Source organism: Gekko japonicus, unplaced genomic scaffold (genome assembly GCF_001447785.1).
Source record: "Gekko japonicus isolate JY-2015 unplaced genomic scaffold, Gekko_japonicus_V1.1 scaffold482, whole genome shotgun sequence".
In the NCBI taxonomy this organism is placed as follows: Eukaryota; Metazoa; Chordata; class Lepidosauria; order Squamata; family Gekkonidae; genus Gekko; species Gekko japonicus.
Window position 1 is genome coordinate 229049 of NW_015167068.1, and position 21761 is coordinate 250809.

Consider the following 21761-nt stretch of genomic DNA (forward strand, 5'->3'; position numbering starts at 1 on the left):
TCGGTTCTCCAGATTAGAGTCTGCGCTCTTACCCACTCCATCAAACAAAATCACTAAACAATTAACTAAAGCAAGATAAATGAGATGACAAAGTCAGAGCGGTAATAAGACAATTACTACAGATCCATACCATGATCTGTTCCCTGTGCTGGTGGGCAAAAGTGTCATCAGGTCACAGCTGACTTATGGCAACCCTGCAGAGTTTTCAAGGCAAGAGACGTTTCAGAGATGTCTGCCATTGCCTGCCTCTGCGTCACAGCCCTGGTATTCCTCAGAGGTCTCCCATCCAAATACTAGTCAGGGCCAACCCTGCTTAGCTTCCAAGATCTGATGAGATCGGGCTCGCCTGGGGTGTCCAGGTCAGGGCATTCTAAAAAGGCTCACAGAATGATAGAGTTGGAAGGGTCCTCCAGGGTCATCTAGTCCAACCCCCTGCACAATGCAGGAAATTCACAAATACCCCCACACCCCCAGTGACCCCTGCTCTATACCCAGAAGATGACAAAAGCCCCCCCCCAAAAAAACCCCTCCAGGATCCCTGGCCAAACTGGCCTGGAGAAAAATTGCTTCTTGACCCCAAAGTGGTGACCAGCCTTTCCCTGGGCGTGTAAGCAGGGGTCATTTCCTGCAGGAGCGCACAGGAGCGGAGCTCCAGCAGTAACGAGCCCAGGGGGCGGGCACATGCAACAAGTCCCGCCCCCTGCTCCCAGCAGCCCCAGGCCACGAGGAGCAAGAAGCAGCCAGGTAAGTTGCAGTGGGTGTTGCCTTCTGACACACTTCCGGTGATGTCAGGGGGTGTGGCATAGGCAAATAAGTTATCCTAATGAGTTATGTTAATGAGCTCCTTTACCTCTTTTTCTAGGAAATGACTCCTGCGAATTGTTCTGCTTTGCAGCGCCTCTGGAGGAAAAGCCGGGGGGGGGGGAGAGAGAAAGGGTGTCCTTCCACTACCTGAAAGTCTGTTTCACCGAATGGAGGCCATCACCTAAAATGTTCTTGGGTGGCAGGTTAACCCTTTTTTATTTGCCTACGAGATGGAATACTTAGCACAGGGATCCCCAGGCTTTTTGAGCCTGTGGACACATCTGGAATTCTGAGGCGGGTTGGTAAATGCCGCCCCAAAATGGCTGCCAAGGAAGTTGAGCCAAACCCAAAATGGCTGCCACAGGAGGTGGAGCTGAATGGAATACTTCCCTCCTCACACTTCCCGGGAAGAAGCAAAGCCTGGAGGGGAAACGGAACCACAGACTGACGAAGGAGATCCCAGGTGCTCACTGGTCCTCCTGATCTTCCAGTGGAAAACCCTTCTATTTGAATTAGGACAGCCTATAACAAGCCCGGCCTTATGATGACCCAACACACTTTTTGAAAAGCTTGACGGGTGCCAAGGAAAGTACTGGATGGTGCCACGCCGCCCACAGTCAACCATGTTGGGGACCCTGCTCAGTGAAGCCAAGGGGAGAAGTGGTCCAGAAGATAACGAACCCCAATTAAAAAGGGGAACCTGGTTAGCTTTAAGAAGCAGCCTTTTCTGACCTGCTGGCAGAGATGGTTTTGAGGGGCCTTCATAAGAACATAAGAAAAGCCAATGCTGGATCAGGCCAATGGCCCATCCAGTCCAACACTGTCACGCAGTCTGTCTAGGGTTGCCAAGTTTATTTTCGCCGGGAGCGGGGGGTGACGACGCCAGGCACGCTGGGGGCGGGGCCACGGCCATCCAAGGGAAAACCATAGAGTTTTCCCTTGGATGGCCGTGGCCCCGCCCCCAGCGTGCCCAGCATGGTCGCGTCACTTCCGGGGGATGTGCACGTCGTGGAGGAGTTCCCCCTGGGGCCCGATCCAGTGGCGGCGGGGAATGGGCCTCTGGGGCGGGAGTTTCCCCGCCCCCAGGGGGACTTGGGAAGCCTAACTCTGTCTGGCCCGTCATTCTTTCCCCCCCAGGATCTATCCTGAATGCTGCCTACCTGGAAGGAGCTGGGAACTAAGGCAGCTGCTCCTTCTCTTTTCCTTCACTGCATAAGAGGGTTGTCAACAGAGCTACAACGCTGGGTTGGGAAATACCTGGAGATTTTGGGGGCGGAGCCTAAGAGAGCTTGGTTTGGGGAGGGGAGGCACCTCAGTAGGGCTGCCAAATCCCCCTGGGGGGCGGAAATCCCCCCGCCCCAGAGGCCCATTCCCCGACGCCAGGGAATCGGCCCCAGGGGGGAACCCCGCCCCAGCGTGCCCGGCCCAAGGGAATGACGTTATGATGCCGTAGAAAACCATAGAAAGGGCCACAGCCATACAAGGGAAAACTCTATGGTTTTCCCTTGTATGGTCGCGGCCCCGCCCCCAGCGTGCCCAGCATCATGACGTCACTTCCCTGTAACGTGCATGCGGAACATGCGTGCTTCGCGCGCACGCGCGCCCCCCGGGAGCCACGCAGGGGTCCCCCGCCAGGAAGGTAGGTAACATTTGGCAACCCTACACCTCAGGAGGATATAATGTCCTAGAGTCCACCCTCCAAAGCAGCCATTTTCTCCAGGGGAACTGACCGTGGTCATCTAGAGGTCAACTGGAACGGTGGGAGTTCTCCAGGCACCACCCAGAGGCTGGGAACCCTAGTAGGCAAGCCAAGAGCCACTGCAAGGAGAAGATGCAACGGGACTCAGGGGATTCAGGAGTTTTCAGCGAGCCCCCTGCTGAGGTCAGGGGCCTTAGCAAGTGCTCTACAATGCAACCTTTTGGTGCCAGCCCTGCCGTCAACAAATACTTTGCAGGATTCAGGCTTTCTCCCCTCTCAACATTTATGCAGCGAACATGCATATAAACATATGGTGGAACGAGCTCCCGGAAGACATCAGGGCCCTGCGGGACCTTTTACAGTTCCGCAGGGCCTGTAAAACGGAGCTCTTCCACCAGGCCTTTAGGTAAGGAGCCGTGTCTCGTAATCTAAGACCCTGTGCCCAACACCACCATCCATCTTGAGCCTGCCAGCAGAAAAATCACTCGCTGACCGTAATCTATAAGTTTCCTGCTACTATTGCACCGCCACTGTCATATAAATCATTTTTAGTAATTATGTTGTGTTTTATGAGGATATTTATATCGATGTTTTTATTTGTTATTCATTTGTCGCAATTTTGTGTAAGCCGCCCTGAGCCTGCTTCGGCGGGGAGGGCGGGGTACAAATCAAATAAATACATCAGATAAATTATACCAGATTCAGCCTTTGGTTCACCTAGTTCACTATTGTCCGTTCTGTTCTACCAGCAGCTCTTGAGGGTCTGAGTCTGAGAACAGTCCTGCTACCTGAGATCCTTCAACTGGAAATGCCAGGGATTAAACCTGGGGCTCTTGGCATGTATCACACACGCTTACCGCTGAGCTATGGCCCCACTGGTATTTCATGCCCCCCTATGCGTATTCGTTTCACTGTCTGTGCAGATTCTCCATGCTTGCAATGGTATGTGTGTAGCACATTCTCTGTGCAGTTGGGAACTCTTGCCTTTTCAGGGTACCCAGCTGCATACAGAGGAGAACAACCTGTGTCCACAGCGGCATGCATCCGGGCCCTGCACAGACCTTCAAATGGAGACTCATAAATCAGGGAGGGATCTGCCTCCCGCATCTCACTCTGCGACAATGCAAACTCAGTGCACACTTAATGTCGATATCACTGGTAACAATGGCTTTATCTGCAGTTATTTGCTTATCTATTGATTGAATTAGACTTTTAAACCACCTTCACGTGCAAACCAGGGCTCAGGGTGGTGTACAACAATAAAAGTAGACATATGTTAATTAGCGATAAAAATAAAATAAAATCCGGTAAAATACAAGAAGCAACCTAATATGACCAGGGGTCGTTTAGTGGAAAAAGAGCTAGGGGAACTCATTAGCATAACTCATTAGCATATGCCACACCCCCTGACATCACCGGAAGTGTGTCATACGGCCACACCCCCTGACATCACCGGAAGTGTGTCATAAGGCCACACACCCCGCCCCCAACGGTCCCGGCCGACACCGCCGGCCTTGCAGCTCTACTGCCGAGCCCTATGAGGGGCCCGGCGGTGGACCTGCAAGGCCGGCAGGAGTGCAAGGAAGCCCCGCCAAGGCCCTCCCTGGCCCCAGGCAGGCAGGGGTGGGGAGAGGCAGGGAGGAAGCAACTTACCCTCCCTCTTCTCCTGCCCCCTCCTAGCTGAATGAGGGCCGGAAGTGGGGCGGCCAGAAGCAGGGGGCGGGACTTCGTCATGTGCCCCCCCCGTACCTCACCCGGGGGAACTGCGATCCCCCGCGATCCCCCGAAATGACCTCTGAATACGATGACACTAAGACGACTGATTATGCCACTGCCCCGCGGGGGGAGGTGGGAGGTAGGAAGACAAGAGCACCAGACAGATGGAGACCATGGCCGTCCTCAACCGAATGCCTGGTGGAACATCTCTGCCTTACAGTCCCTGCAGAATCACATCAGATCTTACAGGGCCTGTATGTTATTCAGCAGAGAGTTCCACCAGGTTGGGGGGACAGCCAGATGTCTCTTGGTCCGAGGACCACCAGTAAGATCTTATCTACCAAGCACAGTACTCTCTGGGAGGGGGGTACACCAGGAGAGGTGGTCCTGAAGGTACGTGGGTCCCAGACCATTAATACCAAAACCTTGAACCTGATCCAGTAATCTACCTGGAGCCAGTGAAGCTCATGAAGGATAATTTTGCGAGCCGAGTGTGTGGTCCACGATGACCCCTCTCCCTCCCTCCAGCTGATCGGTGGGCAACGTGGTTCCCCGCTATTCAGCTGAAGCCCTTTAAATCTGATAGGAGGGGAGAGAGAGGGGTGGCTGGGCAGGTGGTTGCTATTGGGGGTTGAGCTTGAGGGGCGGGGCTTGGGGAATCCCCACCTACCCCCAGAATGCCCCCCCAAATCCCCCTGGCGGTGTGACAAGGGGGCCTGGCAACCCTACCTGCAGCTGGAGGATGGTGGCAGGGCAAGGGTTCCAAAGAAGAAGAGGAGGAGGAGATTGGATTCATATCCCCACCTTCACTATCCAAAGGAGTCTCAGTGCGGCTTACCATGTCTTTTCTCCCCCCTCCCCACAACAGATGCCCTGTGAGGGAGGTGGGGCTGAGAGAGCTCTCACAAGAACTGCCCTTGAGAGAACTTGTGACTGACCCAAGGTCACACCAGCAGCTGCATGTGAAGGAGTGGGGAATCAAACCCGGTTCTTCCAGATTAGAGCCCCCAGCATGCTTTTCTCAGGGCTGAGTGTGGGACAGCTGCTCCAGCTGCCCTATGGTAAAGAACACAGATGAATGCAGCTACATGTTTATTCTGGGATACATAGGCACTACCGATGTCTCTCGTGATAAGTATAACATCTAATATGTTCTGAGCTATAAAAAGGTAAAGGTAAAGGTTCCCTTGCTCGAAAGCCAGTCGAGTCCGACTCTAGGGTTGCGGTGCTCATCTCCGTTTCAAAGCCGAAGAGCCAGCGCTGTCCGAAGACATTTCCGTGGTCATGTGGCCGGCATGACTAAACACCGAGGCGCACGGAACGCTGTTACCTTCCCACCGGAGTGGTCCCTATTTATCTACTTGCAATTTCTTGCTTTCAAACTGCTAGGTTTTGGTTAAAAAACAGAGGGGGGAAAATGGCTGGTTAAGAGTGTTGGACTAGTTTCTGGAAGGCCCTGGGTTCGAATCACAGCTCGTGCCATGCAAGCTCGATAGGTGACCTTGGCCCAGTCGCACTCTCTCAGCCTAACCTAACCCAAAGGGTTGTTGTGAGGACAAAATGGAGAAGAGGAGAACTACCCCCAGAATGCCCCCCAAATCCCCCTGGCGGTGTGACAAGGGGGCCTGGCAACCCTACCTGCAGCTGGAGGATGGTGGCAGGGCAAGGGTTCCAAAGAAGAAGAGGAGGAGGAGATTGGATTCATATCCCCACCTTCACTACCCAAAGGAACTTGTGACTGACCCAAGGTCACACCAGCAGCTGCATGTGAAGGAGTGGGGAATCAAACCCGGTTCTTCCAGATTAGAGCCCCCAGCATGCTTTTCTCAGGGCTGAGTGTGGGACAGCTGCTCCAGAACGCTGTTACCTTCCCACCGAAGTGGTACCTATTTATCTTCTTGCAATTTCTTGCTTTCAAACTGCTAGGTTGGCAGGAGCTGGAACTAGAGATGGGAGCTCACTCCATCATGCGGCAACTCGGGTCTCCAACTGCTGAACTACTGACCTTCCACAGCCTGCAGTTCAGGGTCTTAACCACTTGAGCCACCACAGCTCAAGGTAAGTATAACATCTAATATGTTCTGAGCTATAGGCAAATGTAAATGAATCCATCGCAGAGAGGAAGGGTTAGTTCACCTAGAGCACGGGTCCACCAACGTTTTCAAGCTGTCGTGTACCTTTGGAATACTGAAAGAGGGTGGCGAACATAACTGCAAAATGGCCGCCCCGGTAGGTGGAACCAAGCACAACATGACTGCTGCAGGAGGTGGAGCCAACCACAAATGTCTGGGAGTGAGGCTATGCATAACTCTAACAGTAACTTTTCAACACTTAAGGCAGAAGCTCTCTTCAACGGAACGCTGTTTAAAGTGAACATATTGTTTAAGAAATTTTCTTGCACATATTTCTTGTAAATAAATCAACAAATAAGGTGTAAATCCTTATGCTGCAGCAGCAGCAGCTACTGCCAAAGCGACTTTTTTAAAAAAAGATGCACAGCCAATCAGATATCCAGTGGCCAATCAGAAGCCCTGCTAGACAGACGACCCACTTGGCCCCACCCACTTTGTAAAAACACCCGGTGGGCGCCAGGGATGGTGTTGGTGGGACACCATGGTGCCCCAGGGTACCATGTAAAGGACCCCTTACCGATAATATTACATTCGTTACAGTGTCACAGCCAAGATGATTTCAGGGCGCACCTAAAACCGCAACACGGGGACGTGATCATGATGCGTTTGCGAACACTGTGCATCATGCAGAGATACTTCTCAGAGAGTCCGCATTGGTGGCCGCCAGTTCTCGAGGGGACAACCCAGCTTGGCGTCATGTGTGAAACACACTAAGAGACAGGCTTAAGACAAACCCGCAGACCAGAATGCCCAGATGGAGCCCAGTTACAGCTAGGGTCTCTACTGTGCAGCATCATCATTAACCCGGACCTGCTAAAGAGTTCCAAGAAGCCACAATTTCTTCCAAGGTGCCCACACGCTTGTCCTCCTCATTCCAACGCAAGCTTCCCATGCCTCCTCACTGAGAGTTGAGGGCTATTATTATATGTTTGGAAGCTCAGGGACACAAGAGGGACTTTTAAAAGGAACCTTCCCCCCCCCCCCCCCATAAGAACAGAGAATGGGGGAATAAGCGGTAAAATCGCAGCCGGAGCCACACTGCCAAAAGGTAACTAGCAGATAGGCGTCTCGGGAACCGACCTTGTCTGTCCTGCAATTATTCAGACCCAGGTTGTTTGCGATGGCCACCTTTCCGTCGAGCACCTGTTGTTCTCTCCGTAGCTGCTCCTTCATCTGCCGGGCTTCCTGGATCGCCTTGGTAACAGCATCGTGGTCATTTAAGTAGCCTGACGACGTGATAGAGGAAAGGATATCTGGAAGGAGGGCAGAGGGGCAGGGGACACAAACAGAAGCACAGTTACCAGGAAACACGGCCAGCTAGGAGCATCACACAATTCAGCACGCTCTCTCTGATGGACGCAACACCGACGCACCGGCAGTGCGCGTCTTGATTGGTTTCTCGTTTTTGTTTGGACATCCGGTCCTCGCCGACTGACGCCAACCCTTGATGCGGTTTTCAAGGCGAGAGATGAACAGAGGTGGTTTGCCATGGCCTGCCTCTGTCTAGCGACCCTGGACTTCACATAAACCTGCCTCATACAGAATCTTAGTCCATCAAGGTCAGTATTGGCGACTCAGACTGGAGGAAGGAGGAGGAGGAAGAGGAGACTGGATTTATACCCCACCCTTCACTCGGAGTCTCAGAGTGGCTTACAATCTCCTTTCCCTTCCCCTCCCCACAACAGGCACCCTGTGAGGTGGGTGGGGCTGAGAGAACTCTTTGGAGGAATGCCCCTGAGAGAATAGCTCTGAGAGAACTTGTGACTGACCCAAGGTCATCCAGCAACTGCATGTGGAGGAGTGGGGAATCAAACCCTGTTCTCCCAGATTAGAGTCTGCGCACTTAACCACTACATCAGACTGGCTCTCCAGGGTCTCAGGTGGAGGGCTCATCCATCACCTCTCACCTGGTCCTTTTAACTGAAGATGCCGGGGATTGAACCTGGGACCTTCTGCATGCCAAGCAGAGTCTCTTCCACTGAGCCACAGCCCACTCCCATCCAAGTACTAACCATGGCTGACCTTGCTTAGCTTCTGAGGTCTAACAAGATTGGGTTAGCCTGGGCAATCCAGGTCAGGGCTGATTATTACTAGGGGTGAATTATACCGTTACATTGTGTATAAACCGTATAAACGGTCTCGGTTTTAATCCCCCCATTCCTTCAAAAGAATGAAGTAAATATTAGCATCTCGAGAGTTATTGTGAGGCTATTTAAAGTCCAAGGATGCTGAATACTCTTCCCCCCCACCCCAATCAAGTCATACTAATACATTATGTATTGTAGGCCAAAAAGAACAAAATCAATCACACATGAATTATTTCATGTCTCTTGTTACAAGCTACTGGTATTCCTGTTTTACATATAGCGATTGGAGGGTCAGGGTGGGGTGACTTCCTTCCAAGTCAGTAGCAGTCCCGGGATCCAAACACAGGACAGGCCTTGTAAGCAGTGTCCCCTCTAAGCTGAGTTAGTGTGAGCTGGCTCACAGTTCCTTAGCCTCCGGCTCACACATCTTTATCTTAGCTCAGGAAGGATGGCTCCAGAGCAAACTAATTGATGCCGTAGCCAAATTGCTGGCTCACAACTTTAATGCCAGTAGCTCACGAAGTAGAATTTTTGCTCACAGGACTCCACAGCTTAGAGGGAGCATTGTTTGCAAGTTGAGCCTTCTGGCCGTTGGCCTGACTGCATTTGTTCTATGCACTGAAACAATACATCAGAACATTTCCCCCACACACACACACACACACGAATCTTTTTTCTAAACGATCTATGTTTTGGTCAATATCTCTGCTGCCTGATCCTTAGGAATGTAACCCGGCTAACGACCGTAATCAAAACAGGCAAAATGAAATACTGCTTAATTTAACCCTCTGTAGGGTTCCCAAACGGCGGCGGGGGATCCGCGCGTGTTCGCAGGATCGCTGCCGCGGGGGACAGCGATCCGCGCTGCACCGGCGTCGCCAGGATGTGACGCTATGCGTCTCCCTGGCAACGGGACTCCAAACAGCCCCGTTGCCAGGGCGACGCATAGCGTCACATCCTGGCGACGCCGGTGCAGCGCGGATTGCTGTCCCCCGCGGCAGCGATCCTGCGAACACGCGCGGATCCCCCGCCGCCGTTTGGGAACCCTAACCCTCTGCCACAAGAAGTGCTGCTAACAACAATCAGCTTTAAAGAAGAAGAGGAAGGCATAGGTTTGGCTGCAGCTACCAAGGACAGAGTTAGGAAAAAAGGTATAACCCATAGTAGCTGAATGGAACCTCCGCATGCACAGCCCGTATACCTCCCAGGGCTCTTTTTGTAGCAGGAACTCCTTTGCACACCCCTAATATAGCCAATCCTCCAAGAGCTTATAGTAGCCCGTGTAAGAAGAGCTCTGTAAGCTCTTGGGGGATTGGCTATATTAGGGGTGTGCAAAGGAGTTCCTGCTACAAAAAGAGCCATTGGCAGAGGATGTTGTGGGATGCTTGTTTGGAGGGGGGGGGAACAGAGTATAAATAAAAACAGAATGATAGAGTAGAAGATCTTTCAGCCTAAGACAGCAAAGCTATTCTTTCCGGAGTAGCCCATTCTTCATTCTCCGGTCCTTTGCCTTTTGACCCTGGCCTTCTTTGTGCAACTCGGACAGCCCCATAGCTACAATGGGGCATTTGGGGGCCTGGCCCCTCTGACTTCCTGCCACGGCCCCCTGACTTTCATCCATCCCCCAGGTCCCCCGGCTCTGTGGGCCACCCAGAGGACTCCTGTTTCTCTGGGCCACCTGGAGGACTCCCCACCACTGCCCCTTCCCCAAGTGTGGCTTGCTTCCCTGCGTAGGCAAGCAGGGTGTAAATGCTGCAAACGCGAGTTTTGAAATGTTTTATTTTTTATTTTGTGATGTCAGTGCCTCCCCCTAAAATTACAAAATCCTGGCTACGGGCCTGAACTCAGATAATAAGTTCAGGGGACAGGTCAGCCGTGTACAGCATCTAGCATGGTTCCGCATGCATTACAACCAGTGCTGCCCCACATAAAACACTCCAGAGCGGGTTGCGGAATGATAATTACCCTTCACGGAGCAGACGAAAAGCCAAGGTTTATTAATCTGGAATTAAAATCTCTTCCACCCCCACCCACCCCCCTTCCTTAAACCTCCAGATACATTTAGAAACCACAGGTGGTGACGCTTCGCTTTGCCATGGGAAGACTGAGCAGATAAATCTCCTCCATGGAATGTCAGTCCCACCCCTCCCCACGCCACCTGTCATTCAGAAATGTCTAAGGAACACCAGGAGCCATGTTCATTCCCACCCTGCTATCTCCAGGTCAGACTGCAGTGTACATATACACGTACATACATGTACACGTACATACATATACACACATACGGGTCTGCCGAGGGTTTAGCCACCGTAGCAGCTGAAATGATCCCCGCTAAAACATTGCAAGCATCCTTGGATGTTCTTTCCTTTTGAACGTGTCACTGTGTAATGCTCCCCCCTCCCCCTAACCATCTCTGACCGGATGTAGCTTATACTCATTACGATATGCCTTTGGTTCCCCCCCCCTGCTTTTTTGCAGCTTGCAAAAGGTTCCAAACCCCAGGTCTATTTCGATGTTTCTTTGGGGGGAGAGTTAATATCTAAGTGGGTTTCCCCACCCACCTTCCCGATCACTTCTGCCCTCCTCCCCCCCGTGCATGTTTTAACCAGGGCATCGGCGAAGCATTTTTTTTTTTTCCCAAAAGAGCCTCAAAACTGTAATATGAAATTGCCCGGAAAAGGGGCTTCTGTTTGTGACATGAGGCTAAATCTAACCAGATCCGTCGGTGAATTGTAACAGATGGAGGGGCTGAGAAGACAGAAGGCTAGCACTAATCAGGCACAGAATGACCGGCTTGCCTCAACATGTTCCATGGATTCCAGCAAACTTTACCACCCTAATCCATTTTTAGAACACAAAACATCTGGGCCATAAATCCTCTAATCTGCCAAAACACGCTATTAAATCCCATGATTTGTTGAAAAACACTAAGATTAAAGAAAGGAAATATAAAATGGCTAACTGCCGTGTGAGGGAAAGTGTTATTAATACTCTTCCCCCCCCCCCTTTTGTCTCAATTATGGATGTTCTGTTTCTAAAGAGCCTTGTCTAATCATGTCCGATTACACATTCTTGGTGTATCGCTCGCGCCTTCTATCTGATCTGCCGATTGCCAGAGAATGCACAAACGTCGTCTCCTTGGCACTCCGGGCTTGACAGCCTTTCGGGGGAGAGAAGCCGATGGCAGATTCGTTTCAGGCCCGAACCGTTGCGACGTTTCGGGCTGTTGTCGCTGGTTGTGTTTGTGTGTTTATAATGGTTTCAAAGCTTCGGTTGGAACCTCTTGCTTCCTTTGAAAACAGGGCTGCCAGCTCTGGGTTGGGAAATACCTGGAGATTTTGGGGGTGGAGCCTAGAGAGGGTGGGGTTTGGAGAGGGGAGGAACCTCATCCGGGTATAATGCTATACAGTCCACCCTCCAAAGCAGCCACTGTTTTCCAGGTGAACCGACCTTGGTCATTTGCAGATCAAGCGTAATAGCGGGGGATCTTTGGGTGCCACCTGGAGGTCGACAGTCCTATTTGGAAATCAACCCCCCCTCTTCTTTGTGTAAATGCTGATTCAAGTGTGGGTGTGGGGAGCTAAATTAGAGTCCATCATAAAGAATGAAGTGGACTCTATAGATTGGTGGGAGAGTCACTTTTCAAAACGTTTTCCCACCAATGCAAAAAGCTCCATCCATGTTAGGGTTACCATCCCCCCAGTCGGGGCAGGGGATCCCCTGATTTTGGGGGGCCCAATCTGCCACCGGCCAGCTGACTGGTGGGGGAAATCCCACCTCCAAACAGCAGCGTCCCACAGGGATGCCGCCAACATGATGATGTCACTGGTACTGATGTCATCATACTGGGGGCATCGCACAGCGATGCTCTAGCATTCGAGGGGGGACTCCATGGTTACCATAGAGTTTTTGCCCTGAACGCTAGAGTGTCACCGCACAATGTCCCTGGCATGATGATGTCACTTCTGGTGACGTCATCGCATCAAGGAGCTGGGAGCCTGCTGCCATGGGAAAGGTAAGACCTGGCAACCCTACTCCTTGTAGTACTCTAGCATACCAGGGAGACTTATGTCGCCACTTGCCCAACACTTTGATCCATCCTAGGCACACATACAGGGCTCAGTTGCGACTTTTTGTCAAACTGTCTATTTTGCCATCTTCTGAACTATGTCATCAGGGTTTTATCTAAACTGCAATTGTTTTTTTAACCATTTTATTGTTGTTGTAACCCGCCCTGAGCCCACGTGTGCAGGAGGGTGGGTTCAAAATTTAATAAATGAAATTAAATGAAATCATGTGGGGCCTGGAGATATCCACAAATTACCACTGGACTCCAGGTGACAGAGATTAGTTCCCCTGGAGAAAATGGGTCCTTTGAATGGTGGACTCTATGGCATTGTAGTCTAGGGTTGCCAGATCCAGGTCGGGAAACTGCTGGAGATTTGGTCATGGAGCCTGGGGAGGACAGTATACAATGCCATGGAGTCCACCCTCTAAGGTTTCTATTTTCTCCAGGCGAACTCATCTCTGTGGCCTGGAGATGAGCTGTAATTGTAAGGGGATCCCCAGGCCCCACCTGGAGGCTGGCATCCCTACACTGCACCCTGCTGAGGTCCCACCCCTTCCCAAACCCCACCCTCCGAATCTGCAAGAATCTTCCTACCCAGAGCTGGCAACCCTGGAGAGAACAGGGAGTGCTACTGTGTGCCCTTCCCACCTGGCAGGGACCCAGCCCACTTATTGCCTACAGCAAACTTGGCCTCCTGGCTGGTCTGTCCCCTGCTGGGACCATGGGGTGTCATCTCCACCCCTGCTAACCTGAGGCCTGCCCCACCATTCCTGGCCTCCTTGCTTGCCTTGTTGGGTGAGGCTGCTTTTGGCTGCTTTGACCTCTGACTCACCGGGGGGACTGGGAAAGAAATGCCCCGATAAGGCTTCACCAGCACGACCGGGGGGAGGCAGCCTCAAGTTGGGAGCTATCTCTGGACAAGATCATGAATGGAGACAGGACCTTCTGTGTGGTGGCACCCCATTTAAAAAAAAAACTCCCCAGAAACATTTGTATTGTGCTCACGCTATTGTCACGTGCTAAAGATAAGTTGTGCTGACCTGGATGGCCCGGGCTAACCAGATCTCAGAAGCTAAGCAGGGCTGGCCCTGGTTAGTGGTCGGATGGGAGACCACCAAGGAATACCAGGGTTCCTATGCAGAGGCAGGCCCTGGCAAACCACCTAGGTTAGTCTCTAACCTTGAAAACCCTATGGAGTCGCCATGAATTGGATGGGGCTTGACAGCACTTTAGACAAACACAAGGATGAGTTGACTGTTTAAATTCCTGTCAACTTCATAGATGGTTGTTGCTGTCACCAGTTTTGGCTCTCCTCATTTTCGTGGAGGTTGATGGGAATCCTTCTGGTCCTTTCACCATGTATACGTTATGCAGCAAAAACCGCCTTGAAGAAAATGCATTAATTTTAACTGGGCAAGAGGAAAGACAAACTCTGACAAAACGAAAGGTTCCGAGGTTCCCTTCTCACTGAACTTGAAACGGGGCTCTTCAAACTGAAGGCGCGTTTGTGAGATTCGATCTCGACTCTTAATTCAAGCTCCGGGTTCTTTTGGCGGCTGACCATTGCTCCGGCTTTCTCCATGCCTCTCCTTTAATACGTTTACCGATTTTAAATTCTGCTTCTTCTGTACTGCTGTGGTTTTATTTTTATTGTACTGTTCTGATTGATGGTTACAAAGTGCCTTGAGGTTGTTGTTGTTGTTTTTTTTTTTTAACAGATCGGCGGGATAGAAAAGATTTGACATGGCGGGAGGGATTCACAAACCTAGAAGCTGACATCCACAGCGAACGAACCACGATATTTGTGAAGCTGACAAACGGTTGCCGGCAAACATACTGGCGCCCTGAATTCCAACAGGTATAGTGCTTGCAAACTGATTATCCCCTCTGTCCAGAAGAGTCTGCTTAAGAATCAGATTATTTGGGCCTTCTTCCTAAGCGTCACTATCTTTGAAAATGCCTGGCACCAGGGCAATGGAAAAAAACAACAACCACGCACAAACACACACACGCACATACACATGCAAAAAAAGGGAAAAATTAAGCAATCCTTATGCTTTTCAAGAGCTGCCAAGACACTAGTGTGCAGGGAAATGATTAATATAGATGCCAGTTGAATGTAAATGATTATTATTATTACTGCTATTATTGGTTGGTTTTAATTAAAAAAATTTTTTTTGCTTAGGGTTGGTGGAAACCATTGACAGGAAAAGGGAACCGTATTACACAAAACGCATATAATAGGGACTGCCAAGCTGCCATTTCAAAGAAGCGAGATGGGTTCTTTGTTCAGTAGTTCAGCAGTTCGAGACCCGAGTGTGCCGCATGACGGAGTGAGCTCCCGTCTCTAGTTCCAGCTCCTGCCAACCTAGCAGTTCGAAAGCAAGAAATTGCAAGTAGATAAATAGGTACCACTTTGGTGGGAAGGTAACAGCGTTCCGTGAGCCTTGGTGTTTAGTCATGCCGGCCACACGACCACAGAAACGTCTTTGGACAGCGCTGGCTCTTCGGCTTTGAAATGGAGATGAGCACCGCAATCCTAGAGTCGGATTCGACTGGCTTTCGAGCAAGGGAACCTTTACCTTTACCTAAAGTAGGTGTACGCCTGGCACTTGCCAAGGAATTCTGAGGGCCGATCTGTACGTTTGTGGGGAAAAGGGTGAAATTTGTTTGATTGGGAAGATTTAGCGGGAGTAGGAGGAGTAGGAGGAGAGTTGGTTTCATACCCCGCCCTTCAATTGCTGCAGGAGTCTCAGCGGGGCTTATAATCGCCTTCCCTTCCTCTCCCCACAACAGGCATCCTGTGAGGTTGGTGGGGCTAAGAGAGTTCTGAGACACCACACTGACTCTCACTTATCATTTATTGAGCTGTTTCAGCCTTCCAAGTGTTTCTCACACATTACCTCACTGCAGTCCTTTATGACAGCCCTGCAAAGTAGGCCAGTATTATTATCTTTGTATTTCAGACACAGGGGATTGGACTGGCAGGCCTATGTACCACTTTCAGCTCTATGATTCTAGGATTCAGATGGGAGTGGGAATGAAAAACTTGTCTAAGGGAGCCCATGGCAGAGCTGAGATCTGAATCCGGGACCTCCCACTATGGTTGCCAACCTCCATGTGGGGTCTGAAGACCACCCACGATTACAAGTGATCTCCAGACCAGTTTCCCTGGATGAAATGGCCACGGTGGAGGGTGGATCACATGGCACTGTACCTTGCTGAGGTCCCTCCCCTCCCCAAGCCCCGCCCTCCCAAGGCTCCACCCTCCAAATCTCCAGGTATTTCCCAGGGCTGGCAACCTTACCCCCGCACAGATGGCTTACTCTCTTTGCTTTAAGCTGCCTCCTCTCAAAGGCGGTTCATTCACATTTTGTTATATAAAACTGCTGTGACTTCTTCTTCTTCTTCTTCTTCTTCTTCTTCTTCTTCTTCTTATTATTATTATTATTATTATTATTATTATTATTAGTCATTTCCTGCATGAGTGCACAGGAGCGGAGCTCCGGCAGTAAAGAGCCCAGGGGACGGGCACATGCAACAAGCCCCACCCCCTGCTCCCAGCAGCCCTCAGCCAGAGCATGAAGCAGCCAGGTAAGTTGCTCTCCCTCTTCTGCGAGGCCAGATCTGCACGTTCCCCCCCCCCAATAGCTAGCAATCCAAAACAGTCCAGTGGAACCTGAGCGGTGGGTGTTGCCTTCTGACACACTTCCGGTGATGTCAGTGGGGGGTGGCATATGCAAATGAGTTATGCTAATGAGTTGTGCTAATGACCTCCTGCACCTCTTTGCTCTGGGCGATGTACAACCAGAAATAAAGTGAGATAAAATTAATTAAAACCTCAATACAATATTAAAAACAAACAGATGGCGAATAACCAATCCTCCTTCCAACTCCCACTGCCGGCTACTTCGTGGACAGGGGGGAGGAGGGCAAAATAGATGTAGACAACAAGGAATGGGAAGGTTTCTAAAAAGCCAGAAAAGTAATTAAAACATGTCAAAATTTCAGCAATACGTGTTCTCGGTAGAGTGGATGGCTCAGAGACAGGATACACAGCCAGGTTTTTTGCCACCTGCCATAAAAAATCAAAAACTCCTCCCAGCTCAATACTTCTCACTTCCTGCTTTGTTCTCTTATTTAGCTGGCAAAAAAAAAAAAAACTTGGTAGCAGAACTTATAAAAGGTTAGAAGTGGGCCCAGGAGTGGTAAGAAGGTGGTTGGGCATTGGTGGCAGGGATGGAGAGGGCCTGTAAGGCACTTCGGCATTCGGCTATTCACCTACGGGCAACTCCTGCTCACCCCAGGGGAATGAGAAAGTGAATAGCTGAGTGAAAGCCACCCTGAGCTCATGTTGGTGGTGTTACGAGTGGTCAATAGCAGGAAGCAAAATATACACTGCAGTCTTGGAAGGTGATTGTTAAGAATGGACTCCATTGGGTAGGAAGTCAATGACAAAGATACGAATATCATAAAGCAAATAAAGCCCTCGGTACTGAACTTGGATAGAACAAGTACGTTACTGAGGGCATGGCATGTATTCTCGCCAGCGTTCTTCAAAGTTTACTTCTCTTATGCTATCCCGAGCTACTTAAAAGACCTCACAATCCCTCATTATAAAAGAGCATTTATGCTTGCTTAGTTTGACTTTCCCCCCTCAACCACACTGGAAGGCTGATGTGCAGGCACAGAGTATTTGGACGGCATTTGTAAATGTGGATCTGATCAGTTTATGTCCTTAGAACATATTTTATTGGAGTGTGAAAGGTATTCGTCCTCCCTCTTAATAGGCTATACGAATTTACAGTCTCGGAAAAATCGTCCAGTTTTCCCTTGTAGACGAGGATTGGAAAACTACCTTGGCAGTTGCTAAATATTGAGGCTGTGGTGATTGCCTGCATGAGGGCTGGATCTCGATCTATTCAAGACCTTTGAGTTAAAAGAACAGTACGATAGATAAGTAAATATACACTGCAGTCCTAAAGAAAGTTACACTCTGTTTAGGACTACACTGTTGATCTTCACCCACCCATGACTGCAACCCAGCTACATACACACACCAGCCCACAAAAGACTTCTCCTACTTCAAGGAAAGGGAAAAAGAAATCCAGGCTCCATTATCTGAGATGGCATGCACGGCAGTACCATTCGGTAACCTCAAAAAGTCCCTTTCTACATCTGTCGCATGAAGATATACGGTCGTGAAGTCGATGTCATTAACAATAACTTAAGTATGTTATCTTTTGGTCCGCAGTTCCCATGGTTTATTAATGGTATAACACATTAATTCTCCTCACAAGAGTGACCTTTACAACTCCAGCCATCCTCACAGCTTTTATCCAATTACATTATCACTCATTACAGGTACAGTCTTTCAAAATCTACATTTCGCTAAAAAGGGGAGAGGGGGGGCGGGAAACCGCACAGATTCTAAACGCAGGGAACATACCAGAAAGTGAGGAAAGGACAGATCGTATCTGGGAAATTAAAGGAGAGCGTGTAGCTACTCGAAAGCCGGTCAAAGCCTGCTTCAGGCTAACCGTTCAAGGAGGGGGACCCGGGAGGACGTGTCTTCAGAGGCCGTCTAGGGGGTGGCAGCCCTGACCGCGAGGCCAAAATAACGAGAAAGGACAAAGAGCTTACCTATTGTGTTGACTCGGGCTGAAGGGCTGGCTAACGTTGCTGGCACCGAAGATTTCAGGGAGCTGCTCCCGCTGTTTATTCTCAGCGCTGGCATGTGAGGAGAGGTCGGCGACGTGGGCGACTTGCTGTCCAACGTCTTGGGTTTCGCGGAGAGGTTCAGCGGCTGGGCCGCGTCGTCCTAAAAAGAAGCATACAAGAACAAAGCGGGTGTGAGAAGATGGGCCGGGGACTGCCTTTGGAGTGGCGGCCTGGCTTTCCTCGTCAGGTGAGGCCGCCATATTTTCAGGTGGGGAAGGGGAGCTTTCGAAGAAATTGGAGGGAAAAACCAGTGGTTTCCTCATAATCAGCAGAAACCCTTAGAGACTTCTTGTCGGGCCCCAAGTGTCTGTGGGGTTGTCAACGCTGGATTTGGAAACACCTGTAGATTAGAGGGTGGAGCCTAGGATGGTGGGGTTTAAGAAGGGAGGATAGAATGCCACACAGTCCACCTTCCAAAACAGCCATTTTCTCCAGGAGAAGTGGAATAAATGTTTGACATTAACAGGGCTATTTTCGGGCAGGAACACACAGGACCGGAGTTCCAGCTGGCTCCTGAGTTGGCCACGCCCAGCAGGAACTCATTAGCATAATAGGCCACACCCAACAGCAGAAACTCATTAGGATTGGTTACATTAGGGGTGTGTGGCCTAACATGCAAAGGAGTTCCTGCTCCAAAAAAGCCCTGGGTTTTGACAACAAACAAGGTAAACAGAATAAGAAGCAAAAGGTTGGTGTGGCTGGATGACCACACTTCTGGTAACATGGGGGTGCGGCCTAATGTGCTAATGAGCTGTGCTGTCAGGGGTGTGGCCTAATATGCTAATGAGTTTCTGCTGTTGGGTGTGGCCTATTATGCTAATGAGTTCCTGCTGGGCTTTTTCCACACAAAAAAGCCCTGGAGATTAATAATAAACAAACAAGTACTCTCTGTAGTCTGCAGATCAGTTGTAATTGGAGGTTGGCAAACCTAAGTGTCTGTGTTCTGCTATCTGTGACTTGTTAGTGCCAGAGACTTTTTTCCTACTTAGAAAAGGAAACCTTCCTTAACTAATAACTTCCTGAAGTTTATTTATTTTTTAATCCCATTTGTACCCCACCTCTGCAAAATGCGGGCTCAAGGCGGCTCACAGTCAAAGCATAAATACAATTAAAAGACATAAAATCATCTAAAAAACAATTCCCTTATAGCTAGTACAATACATATAGCCAATACAAATTAATAAAGTGCTGGTGATGGTTATTTAGTTATTCAAGATGGCTGACTCGCACGGTGTACTTTCAGAGGTCTAGGCGTCATTCTGCTCCTGATCTTCCCGTGGCACAGGCTAGGTGTCAAAACCAAGGGCCAGGGCTCTATAGTGGTGGCGGCTCCCTAGCTGAAAGCCTGGTGGAAGAGCTCCGTCTTGCAGGCCCTGCAGAACTGCAAAAGATCCCGCAGGGCCCTGATCTCCTCTGGGAGCTCATTCCACCAGGACGGGGCCACCACTGAGAAAGCCCTGGCCCTGGTGGTAGCGAGCCTGACATCTTTGGGGCCTGGGAGGTTGACCCTTGAGTTAAGCCTTGAGTTCCTGCAGTTAAGCATCTTGTCCTGCTCACAGCCATCCTTCCAAGGATCACTTAAGCCAAGATGGGGGGGGGAGGTTGAAAAATTCACCCTGAACATGGATTTGTGTCTGAGTGGATCCAGTCGGGGACATGTGTGCGTGTTGATGACATCTGAACACTTGCACCAGGTGTGTGTGTTAGCTGTAGGGTTGCCAGTTCCTGACTGGGAAATTCCAGGAAATTTGGGGGTGGACCCTGAGAAGGGTGATGCCACAGAGTTCACCTTCCAAAGCAGCCATTTTCTGCAGGGGAACTCTGTAGTTTGGAGACCAGTTGTAATTCTGAGAGCTCGCCAGGCCCAACCGGGAGGTCAGCAACTCGAGCTGCTTGCAGTTCTACTATTTAAAATGGTACTATTCCGCTTCCTTACAATTATCTGGAGCAAGCTTCTGAATCAGGCGCCTTTTATTCTACCGGTATATACTTGATTACATTTTTTAAAAAGAAGTTTTTGCATGTCATAGTTAAATTGGAAATCATGACTGAATAAACATTGCAATCTGGGGAGAAGTTGGACCACAAAAGTCATCTTTAAATAAATTATCACTGAGTTTCCTGAGACACGGCTGGTGCATTAGTGGAATAATTATAAATCAGGGGGAAAGAGTAATAGTACAACGAAAAGTATTAAAGCTGCGTTCCTTAAACGGCTTCCCCCAGAGCGATCCTGAGTGTAGTCCCTTTGACTTTAAGGAGACCTTACGTGGCAGTGTAATTGGTCTCCAATGGAAATATGTGGTTCGTGTGCCGAATGAAAGTCAACGAGATCCTGATGCAGCCCTAAGATCTATTTGACTGATGGCCGGTACACCTGAGTGAAAACCCATCAGCCCAGATGTGGTATCAACTAGGATTTGCTTTGGTGATACATGCACGATTTTAAATGGGGAAAGTATCAGGGGGAAAACAATAAGCATTTTCCAGATCCTTAAAAGGCTCTCTAACAAGACCTTTTAACCCTTATCCCCCAATTTTAAGACCAGTGCAACAGACCGCAATGCCTCTTGGAACTGGTTTGCATTAACTATTGCCCCCTAGTTCCGCAACCCCATTCCACCCCTACAATTGCCAACTAAAAGATCAAACCGTGCATAAATAATGAAAAATATATTCAACAATCAATGAGTACAATAATCTAAACCTATTCAAATAGATTAGTTTTTTCATAAATACAATGTAGTAATCAGAAACTCAAAAGTACACGGTTAAAATAGAAAAGGTAAAGGTAAAGGTTTCCCTTGCTCGAAAGTTAGTTGAATCCGATTCTAGGGGGTGGTGCTCATCTCCATTTCCAAGATGAAGAGCCAGTGCTGTCTGGAAATATTTCCGTGGTCATGTGGCTGGCATGACTAAACACTGAGGCACACAGAACGCTGTGACCTTCCCACCGAAGCGGTACGTATTTATCTACTTGCAATTTTCTTGCTTTTGAATTGCTAGGTTGGCAGGGGCTGGGGCCAGAGACGGGAGCTCACTCCGTCACGCGGCACTCGGGTCTTGAACGGCTGAACTACAGACCTTCCGGTCTGTAGCTCAGCGTCTTAACCACTGAGCCACCGTGGCCCCATCCAAATACAAAATACAAATACAACTACAAAAACAGTCCTATTAACACACCTTCAGAAAAAGACCCAGTCACATTCCTCAAACAGTGAAAAGTCCAAATATAGATGTTTCTCATTCCTCTTCACAAAAATCCTAATCTTGCCTCTTGTGCAACCACTTCATACCCCACTGGCTTCACATTGCCCTTACCCCTTGCTTCCTTAAAAGTGGAACACCAAAACCGCCCAGCTCCAATGTTGAATCATACACAGCATCTTTTTCATTCTTAATGTACATAAGACCCAGGGCTATTTTTGGGCAGGAACGCACAGGACGGCTGGCTCCTGAGTTGGCCACGCCCAGCAGGAACTCATTAGCATAATAGGTCACACCCAACAGCAGAAACTCATTAGGATTGGCTA

General features: G+C 49.7%; 1 protein-coding gene across 1 annotated transcript in view; it reads right to left on the bottom strand.

Annotated features, from left to right (window-relative positions):
* SOX5 (SRY-box 5) overlaps positions 1-21761 on the bottom strand; it is a 587891-nt gene that overhangs the window by 70328 nt on the left and 495802 nt on the right. The window contains exons 10-11 of the mRNA XM_015412682.1: positions 18151-18328; positions 7432-7577 (exon numbers count right to left, since the gene is read on the bottom strand). Of these exons, the coding sequence (XP_015268168.1) occupies positions 7432-7577; positions 18151-18328 (324 nt within the window). The remainder of the gene's footprint in view (positions 1-7431; positions 7578-18150; positions 18329-21761) is intronic.